This window comes from Oncorhynchus clarkii, chromosome 9 (genome assembly GCF_045791955.1).
Source record: "Oncorhynchus clarkii lewisi isolate Uvic-CL-2024 chromosome 9, UVic_Ocla_1.0, whole genome shotgun sequence".
Lineage (NCBI taxonomy): Eukaryota > Metazoa > Chordata > Actinopteri > Salmoniformes > Salmonidae > Oncorhynchus > Oncorhynchus clarkii.
In genome coordinates, this window is record NC_092155.1 from 47660666 (window position 1) to 47680263 (window position 19598).

At 41.7% G+C, this 19598-nt stretch overlaps 1 protein-coding gene across 2 annotated transcripts; it reads right to left on the minus strand.

Moving 5' to 3' along the window:
* Nucleotides 1–2254: 2254 nt before the first annotated feature.
* LOC139416440 (transmembrane protein 51-like) lies at nt 2255–18245 on the minus strand. Of its 2 annotated transcripts, XM_071165049.1 has the most exons (4): nt 18144–18245; nt 16019–16643; nt 11400–11852; nt 4001–7268 (listed from the first exon to the last, which is right to left on the minus strand). In XM_071165049.1, exons 3-4 carry the CDS (start codon nt 11780–11782, stop codon nt 6884–6886), a joined length of 768 nt encoding a protein of 255 aa, XP_071021150.1. In that variant the 5' UTR covers nt 11783–11852; nt 16019–16643; nt 18144–18245; the 3' UTR covers nt 4001–6883. The 2 variants fall into 2 exon arrangements, with proteins under 2 accessions (XP_071021149.1, XP_071021150.1); XM_071165048.1 differs by lacking the exon at nt 16019–16643 and having other exon boundaries at nt 2255–7268; nt 18144–18242.
* Between the last annotated feature and the right edge of the window lie 1353 nt (nt 18246–19598).

A 19598-nucleotide genomic window follows, 5' to 3' on the forward strand; every position in this document is an offset into this window, starting at 1 on the left:
GACCAATTTATGCAGAAATCCAGGTATTTCCAAAGGGTTCACATACTTTTTCTTGCCACTGTATAAACACATTTAACAATCAACAAAACTAACAACTAACAAATTCACAACACAAGCAGATTCATTATCATTGCACAAGAATTCTGAACAAAACTAATCTATTGTAACTGCAGATACTCAGTGTCGGTCGTGTCAGCTCGCAAGGCATTTTACTATATTGATACCACATTTCGAATGTACACAGTAGTAATCATTTACAATGTTATTCAAAAGCTATAGGGAAGTACTGTGTCACTTACAGTCTTTTGTTTGACATTTTCTCAATGAATGTGACGAAATATTAAAGGGATGCCAATAGCACCAGGAGTCCACTGCCTGATCAAGAAATACTATGTTCCATAATTATCAAGTGTATTGAAAAGGTAACAGCACTCTACCACTAGAGGGAAGCAAGGTCAACTCTTTAAATGTAAAAGCCAAACAGAAATCCTTATATTGAGTTAAAAGGCTCCCAAACACAAAAGTAATTATGTTAACAGCATTTAAGTACAGTAATGACTAACAGAGTTTTATGGAACTTTTTAAAAGCCAGCGCTTTGAAAATGAGTGTCTTTCTCACAGAGAATGACCTTGAGAACACAACAATGATTCAACACTGACAAGAGAAGAAGCCAACATTCTCAGGCGTTGTTTCCTCTTCATCCAGCTTTACAGTAACCAAGATAAGGTGAATAACATAGAGGAAAAGTACAAATATCACCAAGCCTGGTCCACGATCTGTTTGTGCCTCATTGTCAATTCATATAGGAGTTGGCAAGACCGCACAAAAATATCTGTGACCAGGCTAAATACAGTGCCTTCAGAAAGTATTCAAACCCCTTGACTTATTCTGCATTTTGTTGTGTTACAGCCGGAATTAAAAATGCTTGAAATAAAAATGTTTCTGTCACAATACCCCATAATAACAAAGTGACATTTTTTTGAAATGTTTGCAAATGTACTGAAAATTAAATACATATATATCTCATTTACATAAGTAATCACATCCCCGAGTCAATACCTTGTAGAAGCACACTTGGCAGCGATTACAGCTGTGAGATTTTCTGGGTACGTCTCTAAGAGCTTTGCACACCTGGATTGTGCCAGATTTGCCTATTATTCTTTTCAGAATTCATCATGTTCTGTCAAATTGGTTGTTGATCATTGCTAGAAAACCATTTTCACATCTTGCCATAGATTTGCGTGTAGATTTATGCCAAAACTGTAACTCGGCCACTCAGGAACATTCACTGTCTTCTTGGTAAGCAACACCAGTGTAGATTTGGCCTTGTGTTTTAGGTTATTGTCCTGCTGAAAGGTGAATTAGTCTCCCTGTGTCTGGTGGAAAGCAGACTGAACCAGGTTTTCCTCTAGGATTTTGCCTGTGCTTAGCTCCATTCCGCCATTCCGTTTCTTTTTTATTCTTAAAAACTCCCCAGTCCTTAATGATTACAAGCATACCCATAACATGATGCAGCCATCACTATAGTTGAAAATAAGGCGAGCAGTACTCAGTAATGTGTTGTATGATTTGCCCCAAACGTAACACAGTATTCAGGACAAAAAGTTGCTTGCCACATTTGCTGCAGTATTATTTTAGTTCCTTGTTGCAAACAGGATGCATTTTTTTTGAATATTTTTATTCTATACAGGCATCCTTATTTTCACTGTCAATTAGGTTAGTATTGTGTAGTAACTACAATGTTGTTGGATCCATCCTCAGTTCTCCCATCTCAGTCATTAAACTCAAACTGTTTTAAAGTCATCATTGGCCTCTTGGTGAAATCCCAGAAATTCCTCTTTGGCAACGGAGTTAGGAAAGACGCCTGTATCTTTGTAGTTACTGGGTGTATTGATACACCATCCAACGTGTAATTAATAACTTTACCATGCTCAAAGGGATATACAATGTCCGCTTTCATATTTGTAGCCATCTACCAATAGGTGCCCTTCTTTGCGAGACATTGGAAATTATCCCTGGTCTTTGTGGTTGAATCGGTGTTTGAAATTCACTGCTCGACAGAGGGACCTAACAGATAATTGTATGTGTGGGGTACACAGATGTGGTAGTCATTAAAACAATCATGTTATACACTATTATTGCACCCAGAGTGAGTCCACGCAAGTTATTATGCGACTTGTTAAGCACATTTTTACTCCTGAAATTAATTTAGGCTTGCCATAGCAAAAAAAGTCAAATACTTGACCCCAGACATTTCAGCTTTTCATTTTTAATTAATTTGTAAAAATGTCTAAAAACATGATTCCTTTTTGACATTATGGGATATTGCGTGTGTAGGCCAGTGACACTTTTTTATTACACCCATTTCAAATTCAGGCTGTAACAAACAAAATGTGAAAAGAGTCAAGGGGAGTGAATACATTCTGAAGGCACTATATCACCTACAATATCTCAACCATACTGTATACAGTGCATTCGGAAAGTATTCAGACCCTTTGACTTTTTACACATCTTGTTACGTTATAGCCTTGTACTAAGAATGATACAATTGTGTTCCCTCTTCATCAATCTACACACAATACCCCATAACGAGAGAGGAAAACCAGGTTTTTAATTTTTTTTGCAAATTTATAAAAAATGTCAAACTGAAATATGACATTTACATAAGTATTCAGACCCTTTACTCAGTACTTTGTTGATGCACCTTTGGCAGCCTCGAGTCTTCTTTGGTATGATGCTACAAGCTTGGCACACCTGTATTTGGGGAGTTTCTCACAGTCTTCTCTGCAGATCCTCTCAAGCTGTCAGGTTGGTTGGGGAGCATTGATACACAGCTGTTTTCAGGTCTCTCAAGAGATGTCGATCGGGTTCAAGTCCGGGCCACTCAAGGACATTGAGTCCCAAAGTCACTCCTGCGATGTCTAGGCTGTTTGCTTAGGGTCGTTGTCCCGTTGGAAGGTTAACCGTCGCCCCAACCTGTACCATCAAGGATCTCTCTGTACTTTGCTCCGTTCATCTTTCCCTCAAGCCTGACTGGTCTCCCTGTCCCTGCTGCTGAAAAACATCCCCACAGCATGATGCTGCCACCATCATGCTTCACCATAGGGATGGTGCCAGTTTTCCTCCAGACGTGACGCATGTTTCATCAGACCAGAGAATCTTGTTTATCATGGTCCGAGAGTCTTTAGGTGCCTTTTGGCAAACTCCAAGCTGGCTGTCATGTGCCTTTTACTGAGGAGTGGTTTCTGTCTAGCCAGTCTACCATAAAGGCCTGATTGGTGGAGTGCTGCAGCGGTGGTTGTCCTTCTGGAATGTTCTCCCATCTCCACAGAGGAACTCTGGAGCTCTATAAGAGTGACCATCGGGTTCTTGGTCACCTCCCTGACCAAGGCACTTCTCCCCCGATTGCTCAGTATTGGCCAGGTGGCCAGCTCTAGGAAGAGTCTTGGTGGTTCCAAACTTCTTCCATTTAAGAATGATGGAGGTGACTGTGTTCTTAAGGAATCTTCAATGCTGCAGAAATGTGTTGGTACCCTTCCCCAGATCTGTACATCAACACAATCCTGTCTCTGAGCTCTATGGGCAATTCCTTCGACCTCATGGCTTGTTTTTTTCTCTGACATGCAGTGTCAACTGTGGGACCTTATATAGACAGGTGTGTGCCTTTCCAAATCATGTCCAATCAATCGTATTTTCCACAGGTGGACTCCAATCAAGTTGTAGAAACATCTCAATGATGATCAATGGAAACAGGATGCACCTGAGCTCAATTGAGGATCATAGCAAAAGGTCTGAATACTTATTTAATCAATTTTCGAGTAAGGGCTGTAACGTAACAAAATGTAAAAAAAAGTGAAGGGGTCTGAATATTTTCCGAAGGCACTGTATACTACAGGAAGTAAGGTACTGCCACGGTTAATGATTTCCCAGAAACACATTAGTGTGGTTGCTGAAAACCAGTAAGTCGTCACAGGACCTATTTGCAATAAAACTGTGTGGTCGGAATAGTTAGAATTTATTTTTTACAATATTCATACTCAACTCCTTTACTGTACACAGTAATGTATTATTCTGAACTCCTCATACAAAAACATACTTTCACAATACATACATAAGGAAATGTTGTCATACAAGCCAATCATGTAGTTTACAAATAATGCTAAGTATTTGAAATGTGAATAAATGTTGTTATACATACAGCTGGTTGAGAGAAAAGTCCATTGAACTCATGAACAATGTTTGTTCCACATAAGAATATTCTTAAATGGGCAATACACTCCAAAATCTAAGTTTGTTAGATGTTTTTAATACCTCAAAAGAAGTCGAATGTGAAGGTGGATCCATGTCCAACACCACTCACTGATTGTATAGATACAGCTGTATTCCTCAATCCCAAATGAATGGAAAAGATGAGCACATTATCTGTATATGAATGGAAAAGATGGACACCATGGTGCTTATCTTGATGCTGATCGGTTTATGAATGGAAAAGATGAGCACAATGGGCACAATTTTTCATTCATAAACAGATAAGCATATCTGGTGCTCATTTTTATCATTCATTTGGGGTTGTGACATTATCGTTGGATCTACAAAACCAATGGATTGGGATGTGTACGTTGCTTAACATAATGCTTCTTTTGAGGTTTGAAAACATCTGACAAACTTTCATTTTAGAGTGTAGTGTCCCCATAAGTACAGAACATGGTATGAAGACACAGATTCCTCACAGCCAAAACTGGTCACCCCCACAGCACTGCCTAGGCATGACAACTACAAACACCGTCAACAATATTGTACAAAATCAATGTATAAAACTAAAATCTACATGATGTGCATGCTATTTTACATGTATAAACTGTACTGAACAAAAATATAAAAACGCAACAATTTCAGAGATTTTACTGAGTTACAGTTTATATAAGGAAATCAGTTAATTGAAATAAATTCATTAGGCCCTAATCTACAGATTTCACAACTGGGCAGGGGAGCAGCCATGGGTGAGCCTGGGAAGGCATAGGCCCACCCACTTGGGAGCCAGGCCCAGCCAATCATAATGAGTTTTTCCCCACAAAAAGGGATTTATTAAAGAAAGAAATACTCTTCAGCAAAGATGTGGAGGTCCTGGGCTGGCGTGATTACATGTAGTCTGTGGTTGAGGCCAGTTATCTAAAACGACATTGGAGGCAGCTTATGGTAGAGAAATTAACATTTAAATTCTGGCAACAGTTCTAAAGGACATTCCTGCAGGCAGCATGACAATTGTACACTCCCTCAAAATGTAACATCTAAGGCATTGTGTTGTGTGACAAAATGGCACATTTTAGAGTGGCCTTTTATTTCGCCCCCCAGCACAAGGTGCACCTGTGTAATAACTATGCTGTTTAATCATCTTCTTGATATGCCACACCTGTCAGGTGGATGGAATATCTTGGCAAAGGAGAAACGCTCACTAACAGGGATGTAAAAAAATTTGTTCAGAAAATGAGAGAAGTATGCTTTTTGTGCATATGAAACATTTCTGGGATCTTTTGTTTCAGGTCATGAAACATGGCACCAACACTTTACATTTTGCATTTATATTTTTGTTTAGCATAGTAATTCAGCAATTCAATTCTAATTAAAAAAGCCTATTCTTGTTCTGTGTGCATAGGTATGCATTTGCTAGTTTATTAAGTGTTCAGTTACACAAAAAAGGCTACTGTTGTGTACAGTTTGTGTTCCCATCTAAAAAGTAGTGAATAGTTGTTGAACAGGTTCATCAACATGACATCAGAAAATAGTATCCGCATGATAAGAAAATAACATTCTTAACTTCAAAACACTTCATGGACTCGCTAATTTCCATACTCTCATAAGCATAAAACAAACAGGCTAGAGAGATAAAGGTACTGATGTGTTTTCGCTCCACTAAACAAAAATGGGGTCAAACCATGGACACCAGAAGTTCATTCTCTGAATACTCCTAATGAAAGTGCTGCCAGTCAAGGAGCTAGTGAAGAATAGTTCAAGAGTGATGAGTGAGTGAGCAATGGCTGCCATTATCCCAGCTCCCAGCTGCTCAGAGAAAGTCCCCCTTGTGTTCTCCTCTATTGAGAAAAAAAAAAAAAGGAAAAGAGCTGGACTACACTACTGCCTTCAGAGCCCAACCCCATTTCACCATGGCTACAGGGCAAAGGCGTCTAACTACCCATGAGCCTCTGTCTCTCTCAATTGTCCTCTATTGACGAGCAACACAGGCAGCAACACACAAACACTGTCTGAGTAAGGTGGCCATTGAGTCAGTCGCCAAATAGCACTTCTCTCAAAATGTGAGGAGCAGCTGTCTAAGTAGCTGTACAGAATACAAAACTCAGACATGAATAATACATCTATAACACGACTAGACTGAGGATGAAGACGGAACTTGAAATAATATAGCAGACAGAGGAAAATAAAATATGGTCATCTGCATACAAAGAAGATTTGGACCACTGTCAGTACTCATTGTAAAGGAATAAAAGGCATCAAAGACATGCCGATTTCCCCCAATAATATTGATCCTTTGAACCAAGCTTCAATGTCCTTGTAATCATAGTCGGAAATTGGATGTGTACTCTCTGTCCAGGTGTTCCCTCTGTCCAGCAACATTAGAGTTGCCCCAAAGATCTACTCAAATGCCAGTGCCCCACGTATGGAACAGTACTCACTGCGCTTGAGTTGCAGGTCTAAAGAAAAGTCCTCAGCCAGGTAGGCATGACAAGTGCCATCGAGATGATTTAACCACAGATGCATGACAAGGGCCATCTGATCACATCTATAGTAGCACTGCACAACCAATTCACGCCTAGTGGGACACAGCGGCTTCAGTAACCTGCTTTGAAACCTAGAAGGTGCCAAGTCTCAGAGCTGGGGTGCTTTGTCCTCATACATTGGTGGCGGAGTGAGCGGCTCAATAGTGATCCCTCCCGGTGGCTGAGAGTTATCCGTGTTATTCATAAAGAGCTTCTCCGATTTAATCCTCCGGATCTTAAGGGGAAGGAGCTTGAGGCCCGTTCGCCCAGTGCGGCGGTTAGGCACAGCAGAGGAGGCAGGGTTAGTGGAAGCGGGTGACGTCTGGGTGACATCTGACCCTTCCAGCTCCATCTGCACACCGTCCACCAGGTCGTCGTAGGAGGGCAGCTGGGAGGAGCTGTGGCGCAAGTTGCTCTGGCGTATGGGGTACTCGCCGCTGCCTACCACTTCCTCGTAGCTGGGCACAGTGTACCTCTGGACTCGCTCCTCTGCCCTGTGGACATTCATACAGAAACACAGACATCAGTAACTATGCGCTTACAGAATGGACTGTGTCTTCTATATTGTTGATTCCGTGTGTACTCTAGGATATGCCGTGTGTACTCTAGGCTATGCCGTGTGTACTCTAGGCTATGCCGTGTGTACTCTAGGCTATGCCGTGTGTACTCTAGGCTATGCCGTGTGTACTCTAGGCTATGCCGTGTGTACTCTAGGCTATGCCGTGTGTACTCTAGGCTATGCCGTGTATCCTGATAAATACAGTCCTGATGGTTTTACATGGCTTTATTGCAACAGGTGCCCTGTTTAGGTAATGGGGCTTGAACTGAAAAGTTACTTAAAGCACTGCAGAGAGATTTAAAGAAGCACAAAAACATGGCTAACCAATGTTAAAAGCAAAGGACCAGCGTGGGTGCAGGATTTTGCTCCAGCCAAAGCAAAGCCTTTCACATGATCAAACTAAACAACTAACCACAGTGAACAAACAAAACATGCAACAATTTCAAAGAATTTACTGAATTACAATTCATAAGGATATTAATCAATTTAAATAAATTCATCAGGCCCTAATCTATGGATTTCACATAACTGGGAATACAGATATGCATCTGTTGGTCACAGATACCTTTAAAAAAAGGTAGAGGCACGGATCAGAAAATCAGTCAGTATCTGGTGTGGCCACCACTTGCCTCATGCAGTGCGACATCTCCTTCACATCAAGTTGATCAGGCTGTTAATTGTGGCGTGTTGTCCCACTTCTCTTCAATGGCTGTGGGAAGTTGCTGGATGTTGGCGGGAACTGGAACACGCTATCGTACACGGCGATCCAGAGCGTCCAAAACATGCTCAATGGGTGACGTCTGGTGAGTGAGCAGGCCATGGAAAAACTGGGACATTTTCAGCTTCCAGGAATTGTGTCCAGATTCCTTGCGACATGGGGGTAGTGCACTGGTGATGGAGGTGGACGAATGGCACGACAATGGGCCTCGTCACGAGATCTCAAATTGCACGGAGATAAAAATGGGGGCACTCTGTACATCTACCCGGTACAGTTGAAACTGGGATTCATCCGTGAACAGTACACTTCTTCAGTATGCTAGTGGCCATCAAAGGTGAGCATTTGCCCACTGATGCCGAACTGCAGTCAGGTCAAGACCCTGGTGAGGACAATGAGCATGCAGATGAGCTTCCCTGAGACGGTTTCTGACAGTTTGTGCAGAAATTCTTAGGTTATGCAAACCCACAGTTTCATCAGCCGTCAGGGTGGCTGGTCTCAGACGATCCAGCAGGTGAAGAAGCCGGATGTGGAGGTCCTAGGCTGGCGTGGATAGACGTGGTCTGTGGTTGTAAAGCCGGTTAGACGTACTGTCAAATTATTTAAAACGATTTTGGTAGAGAAATTAACATTAAATTATCTGGTAACAGCTCTGGTGGACATTCCTGCAGTCAGCATGCCAATTGTACACTCCCTCAAAACTTGAGACATCTGTGGCATTGTGTGATACAACTGCACATTTAGAGTTGCCTTTTATTGTCCCCAGCACAAGGTGCACCTGTATAATGTTAATGCTGTTTAAATCAGCTTCTTGAAATGCCACACCTGTCAGGTGGATGGATTATCTTGGCAAATGAGAAATGCTCACTTACAGGGATGTAAACAGAGACAGTGCATTCGGAAAGTATTCAGACCCCTTCTGCTTTTCCACATTTTGTTACAGCCTTATTATTTTACCCACTTTTCCCTCCACGACTGATAGTTACAGTCTTGTCCTATCGCTGCAACTCCCATACGGACTCGGGAGAGGCGAAGGTCGAGAGCCGTGCGTCCCCGGAAACACAGCCACACCAATGTGTTGGAGGAAACACTGTACACCTGGCAACCATGTCAGCGTGCCTGCACCCGGCCCGCCATTAGTCGCTAGAACGCAATGGGACAAGGAAATCCCGGCCGGCCAAACCCGGACGACTCTGGGCCAATTGTGCGTCGCCTCATGGGTATCCAGGTCGCAGCCGGCTGCGGCACAGCCCAGTATCGAAACAGGATCTGTAGTAACACAACTAGCACTGCAGTGACTTAGATCGCTGCGCCACTCGGGAGGCCCCAGTTACAGCCTTATTCTAAAATGTATTAAATAACAAATAATAATCATCAATCTACACACAATACCCCATAATGAGAAAGCGAGTTGACAATTTTGCAAATTTTTTAAATAAAAACACTTTGACATACAACACCAGTCCAAAGTTTGGACACACCTACTCATACAATGATTTCTTTATTTTTTTTTACTACTTTCTACATTGTAGAGTAATAATGAAGACATCCAAGCTAAAAAAAAAAAAAGAAAAACTGTTGAATGAGCATGTGTCCAAACTTTTGACTAGTACTGTAAGTATTCAGACCATTCACTATGAGACTCGAAATTGAGCTCAGGTGCATCCTGTTTCCATTGATCATCCTTGAGATGTTTCTACAACTTGATTGGACTCCACCTGTGGTAAATTCAATTGATTGGACAGGATTTGGAAAGGCACACACCTATAAGGTTCCACAGTTGACACTGCATATCATGGCAAAAACCAAGCCATGAGGTAGAAGGAATTGTCCGTAGAGCTCTGAGACAGGATTGTGTCGAGGCAAAGATCTGGGGAAGGGTACCAAAAAATGTCGGCAGCATTTATTAAGGTCCGCAAGAACACAGTGTCCTCCATCTAGCTTAAATGGAAGACGTTTGGAACCACCAAAACTCCTCCTAGACCTGGCCGCCTGGCCAAATTGAGCAATCGGGGGAGAAGGGCCTTGGTCAGAGAGGTGACCAAGAACCTGATGGTCACTCTGACAGAGCTTCTGAGTTCCTCTGTGGAGATGGCAGAACCTTTGAGAAGGACAACCATCTCTGCAGCACTCTACCAATCAGGCCTTTATGGTAGAGTGGCCAGAAAGAAGCCACTACCAAGTAAAAGTATACTCACCTATAGACTACTCACCTATAGACTCTCAGACCATGAGAAACAAGACTATGGTCTGATGAAACCAAGATTGAACACTTTGGCCTAAATACCAAGCGTCTTGTCTGGAAGAAACCTGGAACCATCCCTACGGTGACGCATGGTGGTGGCAGCATCATGCTGTGGGGATGTTTTTCAGTGGGATCGAGGGAAAGATGAAGTACAGAGAGATTCTTGATGAAAACCTGCTTCAGAGCTCTCAGGACCTCAGACTGGGACAAAGGCTCACCTTCCACAGGACAACGACCCTAAGCACACAGCCAAGACAACGCAGGAGTGGCTTCAGGACAAGTCTCTGAATGTCCTTGAGTGGCCCAGCCAGAGCCCGGACTTGAACCCGATCGAACTTCTCTGGAGAGACCTAAAAATAGCTGTGCAGCGAAGCTACCCATCCAACCTGTCAGAGCTAAGACAATCTGCAGAGAATGGGAGAAACTCCCCAAAGACCGGTGTGCCAAGCTTGCAGTGTCATACTCAAGAAGACTCGAGGCTGTAATCGCTGCGAAAGGTGCTTCAACAAAGTACTGGGTGAAGGCTCTGAATACTTATGTAAATGTGACTTGTTTTTGATATTTGCAAAAAACATATAAACCTGTTTTTGCTTTGTCATTATGGAGTTGCATGTAGATTGATGAGGAAAAAAACGATTTAATCAATTTTAGTAAGGCTGTAACGTAAGAAAAAGTGAAGGGGTCTGAATATTTTCCGAACGCACTGTAGATAAGCTTGTGTGTATGGAACATTTCTGGGATCTTTTATTTCAGCTCGTGAAACATTGGACGAACACTTTAGATGTTATATTTATATTTTTGTTCAGTGTAGTTGAATCAGCTGAACATGTGTCAGCCCTCATAGGTTAAAGGGCAATATTCACCTCCAGCACCACCACAAACATCAATACATGTCAGAATGGCAAGTTTCTATGTTTTGTAGTCAAAAGTATAGAAATACATGTTTCTGATGACATCATCCGGAAACACTGATGATGTGCATCATGCGATGTTACACATCTAGGAGCAGTCAAACGGTTAGGAAAGTAATAAAGGGATTGCCCACCCCTGTACTGAACCCTGAGCAAACAAACCTGCTGATGTCATTAATTAGCTACAGTACTCACGTCTCTCCGTCGTCCTCACTGGTAGCTACGTTGCCTGCCCCCAGAGTCTGGGCCTCTAGGAGCACCTGCTGCTCCCGCTGCTTGTTCCTCATCCCCAGGCACAGGGACAGCAGGAGCATGGCCACTCCAGCCCCGACCAGCACAAAGGCCACCGATGAAGTCCTCCCCCTAGTGTCCGGTTTCGGGTTCCCTCCTCCGGTGCCACTGCTGTTGTTCCCGGCCATGTCGGAGGGCACCACACTCCATACGATCATGACAATGCCCAGGGCTACCAGTCCCACCCCCAGGGCACACAAGGCATACTGGGAACCTGAGTTTCCGGGACTGTTTTGGTGGTTGCTGGCAACAGGGCGGTTTGGGGGCACCTCAACGCTGGAGAGCATTTTCCCCAAAACGTAGGCCCACCTAGTGTTTAGCTAGGTCAGCTAGCTGCTTCACACCTGGGGTCAAAGACTGAGGAGAGAAACAGTTAATTAGGGCAGAAATAAGAACACTGATACAGTAAAGAGGTTAATATGTGGGGTTAACAATATTATTTCAATACAAATATAAGAGTAAATGGGGGAAATTATGGCACTCAAACTGTGATGGAATTTGGATAGAGAATCATTGTTCAAATAACTTCAATATAGTCCAATTTAAAACATGAAAAATAATCTGTGAAAAAAAAAAGCACACACTTACCCTACACTTCACAATTACACACTTCATTCATTCCCTTGCTTTTGAATAGGCTTCTATCAATAGATCCTACAGCTAGAGTTCAAAATGCTGGGTGGGCAATAAGCCTTTCCTTTGTTTAAGATGATGCGACTTCCAGCAGCTTCTGTCTCCTGTGACCATTAGCACCTACCTGCCAGAGAGCCAACACTTACACGGAGTTGGAAAACTCCCTCATGCAGACTTTATATTAATAAGGTGTGTTTTTATGGCAAGATTTAACAGCCTAGTCTCCCAGGTACAGGAACATCTTGCACGATGTCAAGTTGTTCAGTGGAATTAAGGTAAGAAATGCTATTTAAAGCCGTTTTACAGGAATTTGATTTGGAATGTCACTTTTCTGGAAACGGGATGAAGTCAGTATATTTAGAGTGGATTTCATATAAAAAATAAAAAAAATGTAAACACTCCAGGACAATTCAGAATGTTGATAAACACTCTTCTCATCTTTCTATCAAAAACAGTAGTACCATGTACGACAAATGCCTTTCAGAATATATTTATAGAATATAAGAGAATCTTAGATAGAATACATAATTTAAGATATAAAATGTTTCTGTAAATGTCTGAAGAACATCCCAGAACAAGCACACAAAATGTAGTGAAATCACAATCAGAAAAGATATGACACATTATTATCCATCACTGTTATGGATGTCATAACGCTGAAAAGGGATACTGACAATGAAGAGGGAAACCAATACTAGACCATGTAAACCCCCCCCATATTTGACCTTCCCACGGTATTGCCCGAATATGGGTGCTCCTGTGTGTCTATCTTTACAAGAGCAAGAACGGTTACTCATAATAAAACCAGACATGCATTTTGCAACCCGAGTCACCAGATTAGAAAAGACATTTACCCTCATGACAATTACCTGTCTCAGTTACAGTATGGTTAACTAACTGCTAAGTCCTTTAACAGTTATAAATCAGAAGTTATTCATTTTACAGGCCTAACCGCCAGTGGGCGAGCGGCGTTTTGCAATTTAAGACGTGATTTGCATGTCTTCCGGGTAGCCCCCATTCAGAGGACTGCTATAAGCCCTCGGCAAGCCATCTAGCCATGAGTTAATTTGAAAGACAATAGAAAAGGCATTTTTCTAAATCACAAATATGGCCTGCCACCTTTCGGGTAACCACAGCAAGCTGTTTTTGTTGTTATAAAAGGGTGGCAATTCAAATAGCCACCCTTTGCCTTGATGACAGCTTTGCACACTCTTGGCATTCTCTCAACCATGCTTTTCCAACAGTCTTGAAGGAGTTCCCACATATGCTGAGCGCTTGTTAGCTGCTTTTCCATCACTGCGGTTTGACTCATCCCAAACCATCTCAATTTGGTTAAGGTCAGTGGATTGTGGAGGCCAGGTCATCTGATGCAGCACTCCAGCACTCTCCTTCTTGGTAAAAATACCTCCAGGCTGTGGTGGGTCATTGTCCTGACGAAAAGCAAATGATAGTGGGACTAAGCGCAAGCCAGATGGGATGGTGGATCGCTGCAGAATGCTGTGGTAGCCATGCCGGTTAAGTGTGCCTTGAATTCTAAATAAGTCAGAGTGTCACCAGTAAAGCACCCCCACACCATAATACCGCCTCCTTCACGCTTTACGGTGGGAAATACACACGCGGAGATCACCCACACCGCATCTCACAAAGACACAGCGGTTGGAAACAAAAATCTCAAATTTGGACTCCAAAGGACAAATTTCCACTGCTCTAAATGTCCATTGCACGTGTTTCTTGGCCCAAGCAAGTCTCTTCATCTTATTGGTGTCCTTAAGTAGTGTTTTTTTGCAGCAATTCGACCATGAAGCCCTGATTCACGCAGTCTCCTCTGAACAGTTGATGTTGAGATGTGTCTGTTACTTGAACTCTGAAGAATTTATTTGGGCTGCAATTTCTGAGGCTGGTAAATCTAATTAACTTATCCTCTGCAGAGTTAACTCTGGGTCTTCCTTTCCTGTGGCGGTCATCATGAGAACCAGTTTCATCATAGTGCTTGATGGTTTTTGCGACTGCACTTCAAGAAACGTTCAAAGTTCTTGACATTTTCCGTAATGACTGACATTCATGTCTTAAAGTAATGATGGACTGTCTTTTCTCTTTGCTGATTTTAGCTGTTCTTGCCATTATATGGACTTGATCTTTTATCAAATAGGGTCATCATCTGTAAACCACCCCTACCTTGTCACAACACAACTGATTGGCTCAAAGGCATTAAGGAAAGAAATTCCACAAATTAACTTAAGGTACACCTGTTCATTGAAATGCATTCCAGGTGACTACCTAGTTGAGAGAACCTGGTTGAGAGAATGCCTAGAGTGTGCAAAGCTGTCATTAAGTTAAAGGGTGGCTATTTGAAGAATCTAAAATACAAAATATAATTTGATTTGTTTTACACTTTTTTGTTTAACACATGATTCCATATGTGCTTTTTCATCATTTTGATATTGTCACCATTATTCTACAATGTAGAAAATAGTGCAAATAAAGAAAAACCCTTGAATGAGTAGGTGTGTCCAACCTTTTGACTGGTATTGTACTTTTAGAACAAATTTAGACATGATTTGCGGGAACATGAAAAGAGGGACCTTACATCAAAACCTCATCATAGTGAGGACATTAATAGTGAGATGTCCAAAGCCATTTTGTCAAATATTGTATTTCTTTGATTAAAATAAGTTACCCAGACTTGAGCTTTTAAGAGTTAATTAAATCATCCACATTACCAAACTTTGCTTTGTTGTGTCAGCAATTGGACATTGTTCTTATGGGGGAGGGGGGGGGGCTAGTTACCCCACATTACCCTATGCATGCCTTGATATCCTCAATCTGACAGATTACAAATTGCTAGGGCCAGCAAAATAATACTTTTGTGTGTATGTCTGGACTTGCTAAGAGAGAGAGAGAGAGAAAGAGATCAAGGAACAACTGATATAAAATTACTAGTACACTGAAGAATGTGTGGTATGACCAAAACCCCACCCCACCCTGTACAACTAGGCCTAAAAGTAATTTCAAAATCACAGCTGTTCTTTTTTTAGGGGCACATTTTCTTGAACAGTCAATCTGTAACCTAGCCTCCTACATCTGGCTGGTTGTACAGAGTTGTGTGTGACCCAAACGTGCACAAAACTGTGCCACAATGACATAAGGAAAATAGTTGGAATAACGTTAAAAGCCTTGTAGCAATTTCAGAATACCATTCCAGGTGCCTACTCCCAACAGCTTAAATGTTCAGAACTGTATTGACAGCCCGTTGGGAAATGTTAAATAACAGTGCCCACGTTTGTGGAAATATATATTTTTTAAAGTGTGTGAGTGCCAAGTCGACCTAAGCAACGAAAGAGTTAAATCTCCTTTGCAACTGTATTTGATTTGTTCTGTTTTTTTTACAGAATTACATGTTGGCAGACATTTGAGGTTACATTGATTTTGTCAACTTCTGAAGTTCTGTATCCATTACAACTTGTATGCATTTTTAAAGATGTGTTGAAGTTAGAACCGAAGTAGCCGACACAATGCATGCAGTGCCCTGTTGAAGTTGCGAAGTAGACGAACGAAAGTGTGATGACATTATGAAGTATTTCAGCACACAGTCACATTCCAGTGCATTGATAGCCCACAAAATACATATGTTGATGAGAGGTAATGTATACTCCAGGGTAGCAATGTGTATAGACCCACATTCTCCTAAATTAGATACTTAGCCCAGCTATCACGCTGGCTAAACGGGCGTGTTCTGCAAACAAATAGATTAACCCATAACGTTCCCCGCTCTAGTATGAAGACTATAGCCTACTACTACTAAGTATGAATCAAAGGTACTGAACTGATAAAAACAATGGTTTGTAAAAATGAAGACAATATGATGCAATGGGTGGAAAAGACGCCCTTACCTTTGCATGCTGACGATACATTCCAAAGTGTTTTCTTTCTTCGAAGTTGATCACCCGCGATCAAGGGAATTACTGTACGGTAGCCTAGCTATATCTTGGAAATATACTAATCAAGCCACATTTCTAACCAGAAACTTTATTCGACGGACCTATAGACGTTTCATGTGATCACGTCACAAAAAAACATGCGCGCGGTTCAATGGGGCAAAAGGCCGTGAGCCGATTGAGAGCAACATTGGGCGGATTCGATTATGCTGAACTGCGGGACACTGGTCTATGGCCCGTGATGTGAACAAGGGAAGAGCGCTTTTCTCAATAAACAGAAATCTGTGTCACTCAGTCATGTTGCCAACAAGGCAACATGGTGCAGCGTCCCCAGCTACAACCTCTCTTTACGATAAAATATAGACTATGTTTGAATTTTCAAACAAGGTTTTATTGGCAAGGCAGATAAAGCATGTATATCAAAAGCAATCACTTTTGCATGGGAAAACACAGAATCTTACTCATAACTACACGTGCTTAATTAAGTCTCCTTAATTTTGAGCCAACTTCGCAGTCAGACAGAGTTGGGCACCTGGTTCACGCCTGGGAGGCAGCGCGATTCAGCTTGTTTTATCTTGTTCTGTATATTAACACAAATAATAATACACATAAATCTTGTTCTTGATACCATGTCTTCTTTTGAGGTGTTTTGTCCATGCTAATATGGCCAAAAAATCTCTAGCTAGCTAACCAACAAAGGTAACAATGTATTTGAGAGAAAAGTGCTCATTGTGCAAATGTATTTAGGTTTTATACAGTTAATAGTTAATTTGTTGTCAACAATCTAAACCTGTGGAATTCTCACTTTTTCAGCTAGGACAAAAAAAAAGAAAACATTTCATGACACAACCTAAAATCCTTACATTTCGAAAATTTTTAATCCATTATTTTACCAGGTAAATTGACTGAGAACACGTTCTCATTTGCAGCAACGACCTGCGGAATAGTTACAGGGGAGAGGGGGGGGGGTGAATGAGCCAATTGTATACTGGGGATTATTAGGTGACCGTGATGGTTTGAGGGCCAGATTGGGAATTTAGCCAGGACACCGGGGTTAACACCCCTACTCTTACGATAAGTGCCATGGAATCTTTAATGACCTCAGAGAGTCAGAACACCCGTTTAACATCCCATCCAAAAGACAGCACCCTACAGAGGGCAGTGTCCCCAAACACTGCACTGGGGCATTGGGATATTTTTTCAGACCAGAGGAAAGAGTGCCTCCTACTGGCCACCCAACACCACTTCCAGAAGCATCTGGTCTCCCATCCAGGAACTGACCAGGACCAACCCTGCTTAGCTTCAGAAGCAAGTCAGCAGTGGTATGCAGGGTGGTATACATTAACAAATAACCTTCAATTCATAACATTTTCATCTCTTAGCAAAATAAAAGTCATTGTATTTTTCAAATAATCTTTCTGGAAAACGTGTGTGTATTGGCTCATGCAATAATCTGCACTCTTAATGCTTTAGAGACATGACTCCAGCTTCCTGCAACCACGCTAGGGGTCGCGGCCCCGACTTTGAATACCGCCGATCTAAGCCAACTCCTCTGTATTGCCCCATATTTTTGCCAGCCTGGTTTCAGACAAGATGACACATGGCAAATTTAAATCGGGGACACACAAATTAGTATATGTTACGTTTAATGTGGTTAGATAAGACAGATGGTTACTGAAGGCAGAAACGAAAGTAGGGTGGGCGTATAACATGAACATCTAGCAACCCAAAGGTTGCGAGTTCGAAACTCATCATGGACAACTTTAGCAACTTTTCAACTACTTACTACTTTTTAGCTACTTTTCAACTACTTAGCATGTTAGCTAACCCTTCCCCCAACCTTAAACCATTTAGCTAACCCTTCACCTAACCGGAACCCTTTAACGTAACTTCTAAACTTAACCCTAACTATTAGCCCAGCTAACATTAGCTGCCTAGCCACCTAGACAGAATTCGTAACATATATCATCTATTCAAAAAAAAAAAAATATCTATTCAATCGGTATCGCTGAAGTGTTATAGATTGTGAAATACAATTGTAAACGTAATTTACAGTTGAGTTAACAAATGCAGTTTTTACCGTGAATGTAGTCTCCGCTAATGAAGGAACATTGCCGTTACATTTTAATCACGCTGTAACGCTGAACTTCCGCAATTTGGGGTGCATCCGTCTATGGACGGTGACGTGAACGGGCAAAAGCGGTGAGGGAGAGGTGCACTTCTCAAATTGAACAGTAATCAGCAACTCTCAGTCATGTTGTCAACAAGGCAGCATGGTGCATCGTCCAGAAACATACATCTAATTTCCATAAAATATGTTGTACTTTTCGAACTAGTTTTCATTGAGAAGGCAAATAAAGCGTTTTTATGAAAAGCATTCTCTTTGCATGTGAAAACACATAAACTTACTCATTACTCCACATGCTTAAAATCTATCCTAGGTAACATCACTTTTGTTTTGGCTTTGAACAAGGCACCTGGTTCATGCCCAGGAGACAGCCCAGTTCCAAAACAAATGCCATCACTTTTCACCTGGAGCAAACTCCTCCCACTGGGGTAACCCAGGGGCCAGATAATATGTTTGCAAACAAAGTAAACGTAAACAAAGACTGTATGATAGGGATGTGCCTCTGTCTCTTTTCAAGACGATTCCATACGTTTGTAGATACATGGGCTCCGATAAAATAGAGGAACAATACATTTTCTTTTAAAATTATTCTATTTGATTATAAGAACAAATCAATGCGATCTCTAACTTGATTGAAAGGGCTTCTTGGTAGCCAACCTTATACAATTGTTAGGTGGCTAGTAGTATTACAGAGAAACAACAACATGCCCTATGGGCATACGACATTTGAACTAGCTCATGAGCCATTTTTAAGTTATATTCTTCAAGGATCCAAAAATGTATGATTTTTTGGTCCGGACCGAACCAATCATGGATGTCTTTGTTTAATTCCGATTTGGTCTGGTCCTGACCGGCCTTGATTTCAATGTCCACAGACGTCCGGACCGACCTATATTTGGCCCAAACAAAGACTTCTAAAATTGGTTCTCATGTGGTCCAGTCTGGACCTTCCTTGATTTGGCCCAAACATAGACGTCTATATTTGGTTCAGATTTGGTCCAGTTTGGACCGGCCTTGATTTGGCCCAAATATAGACATCTAGGATTGGTGTGGCCTGGTCCAGACTTGATTTGGCCCAATCATAGACATCTATGTTTCACAAGTTTGGACAGCACAGTACAGTAGAGCATAGCAGAGTACACGTAGAGTACAGTAAAGAAAATACAAGTAAGTATAGTTCAGTAAAGTACAGTACAGCACAGTAGAGTATAGTACAGTATAATATATTGTATTGATCCTGAACTAAACTGCACTGTACTCTACTGAATTAAACTCTACTGTACTGTAGCATACTGTATCTACTGTGCTCTACTGTACTGAACTTTGCCCTACTGTGCTGTGCTGTTCAAACTTGTGAAACATAGCCTAGACTACACAGCCTAGCCTACTCTACTGAATTAAACTCTA

Coding starts and splice junctions, on each gene's coding strand:
- LOC139416440 (XM_071165048.1), bottom strand. CDS start 11,782: ATGCTCTCCAGCGTTGAGGTGCCCCCAAACCGCCCTGTTGCCAGCAAC. Junction 7,269..11,399: donor AGTGAGGACGACGGAGAGAC/GTGAGTACTGTA, acceptor GAATGTCCACAG/GGCAGAGGAGCGAGTCCAGA.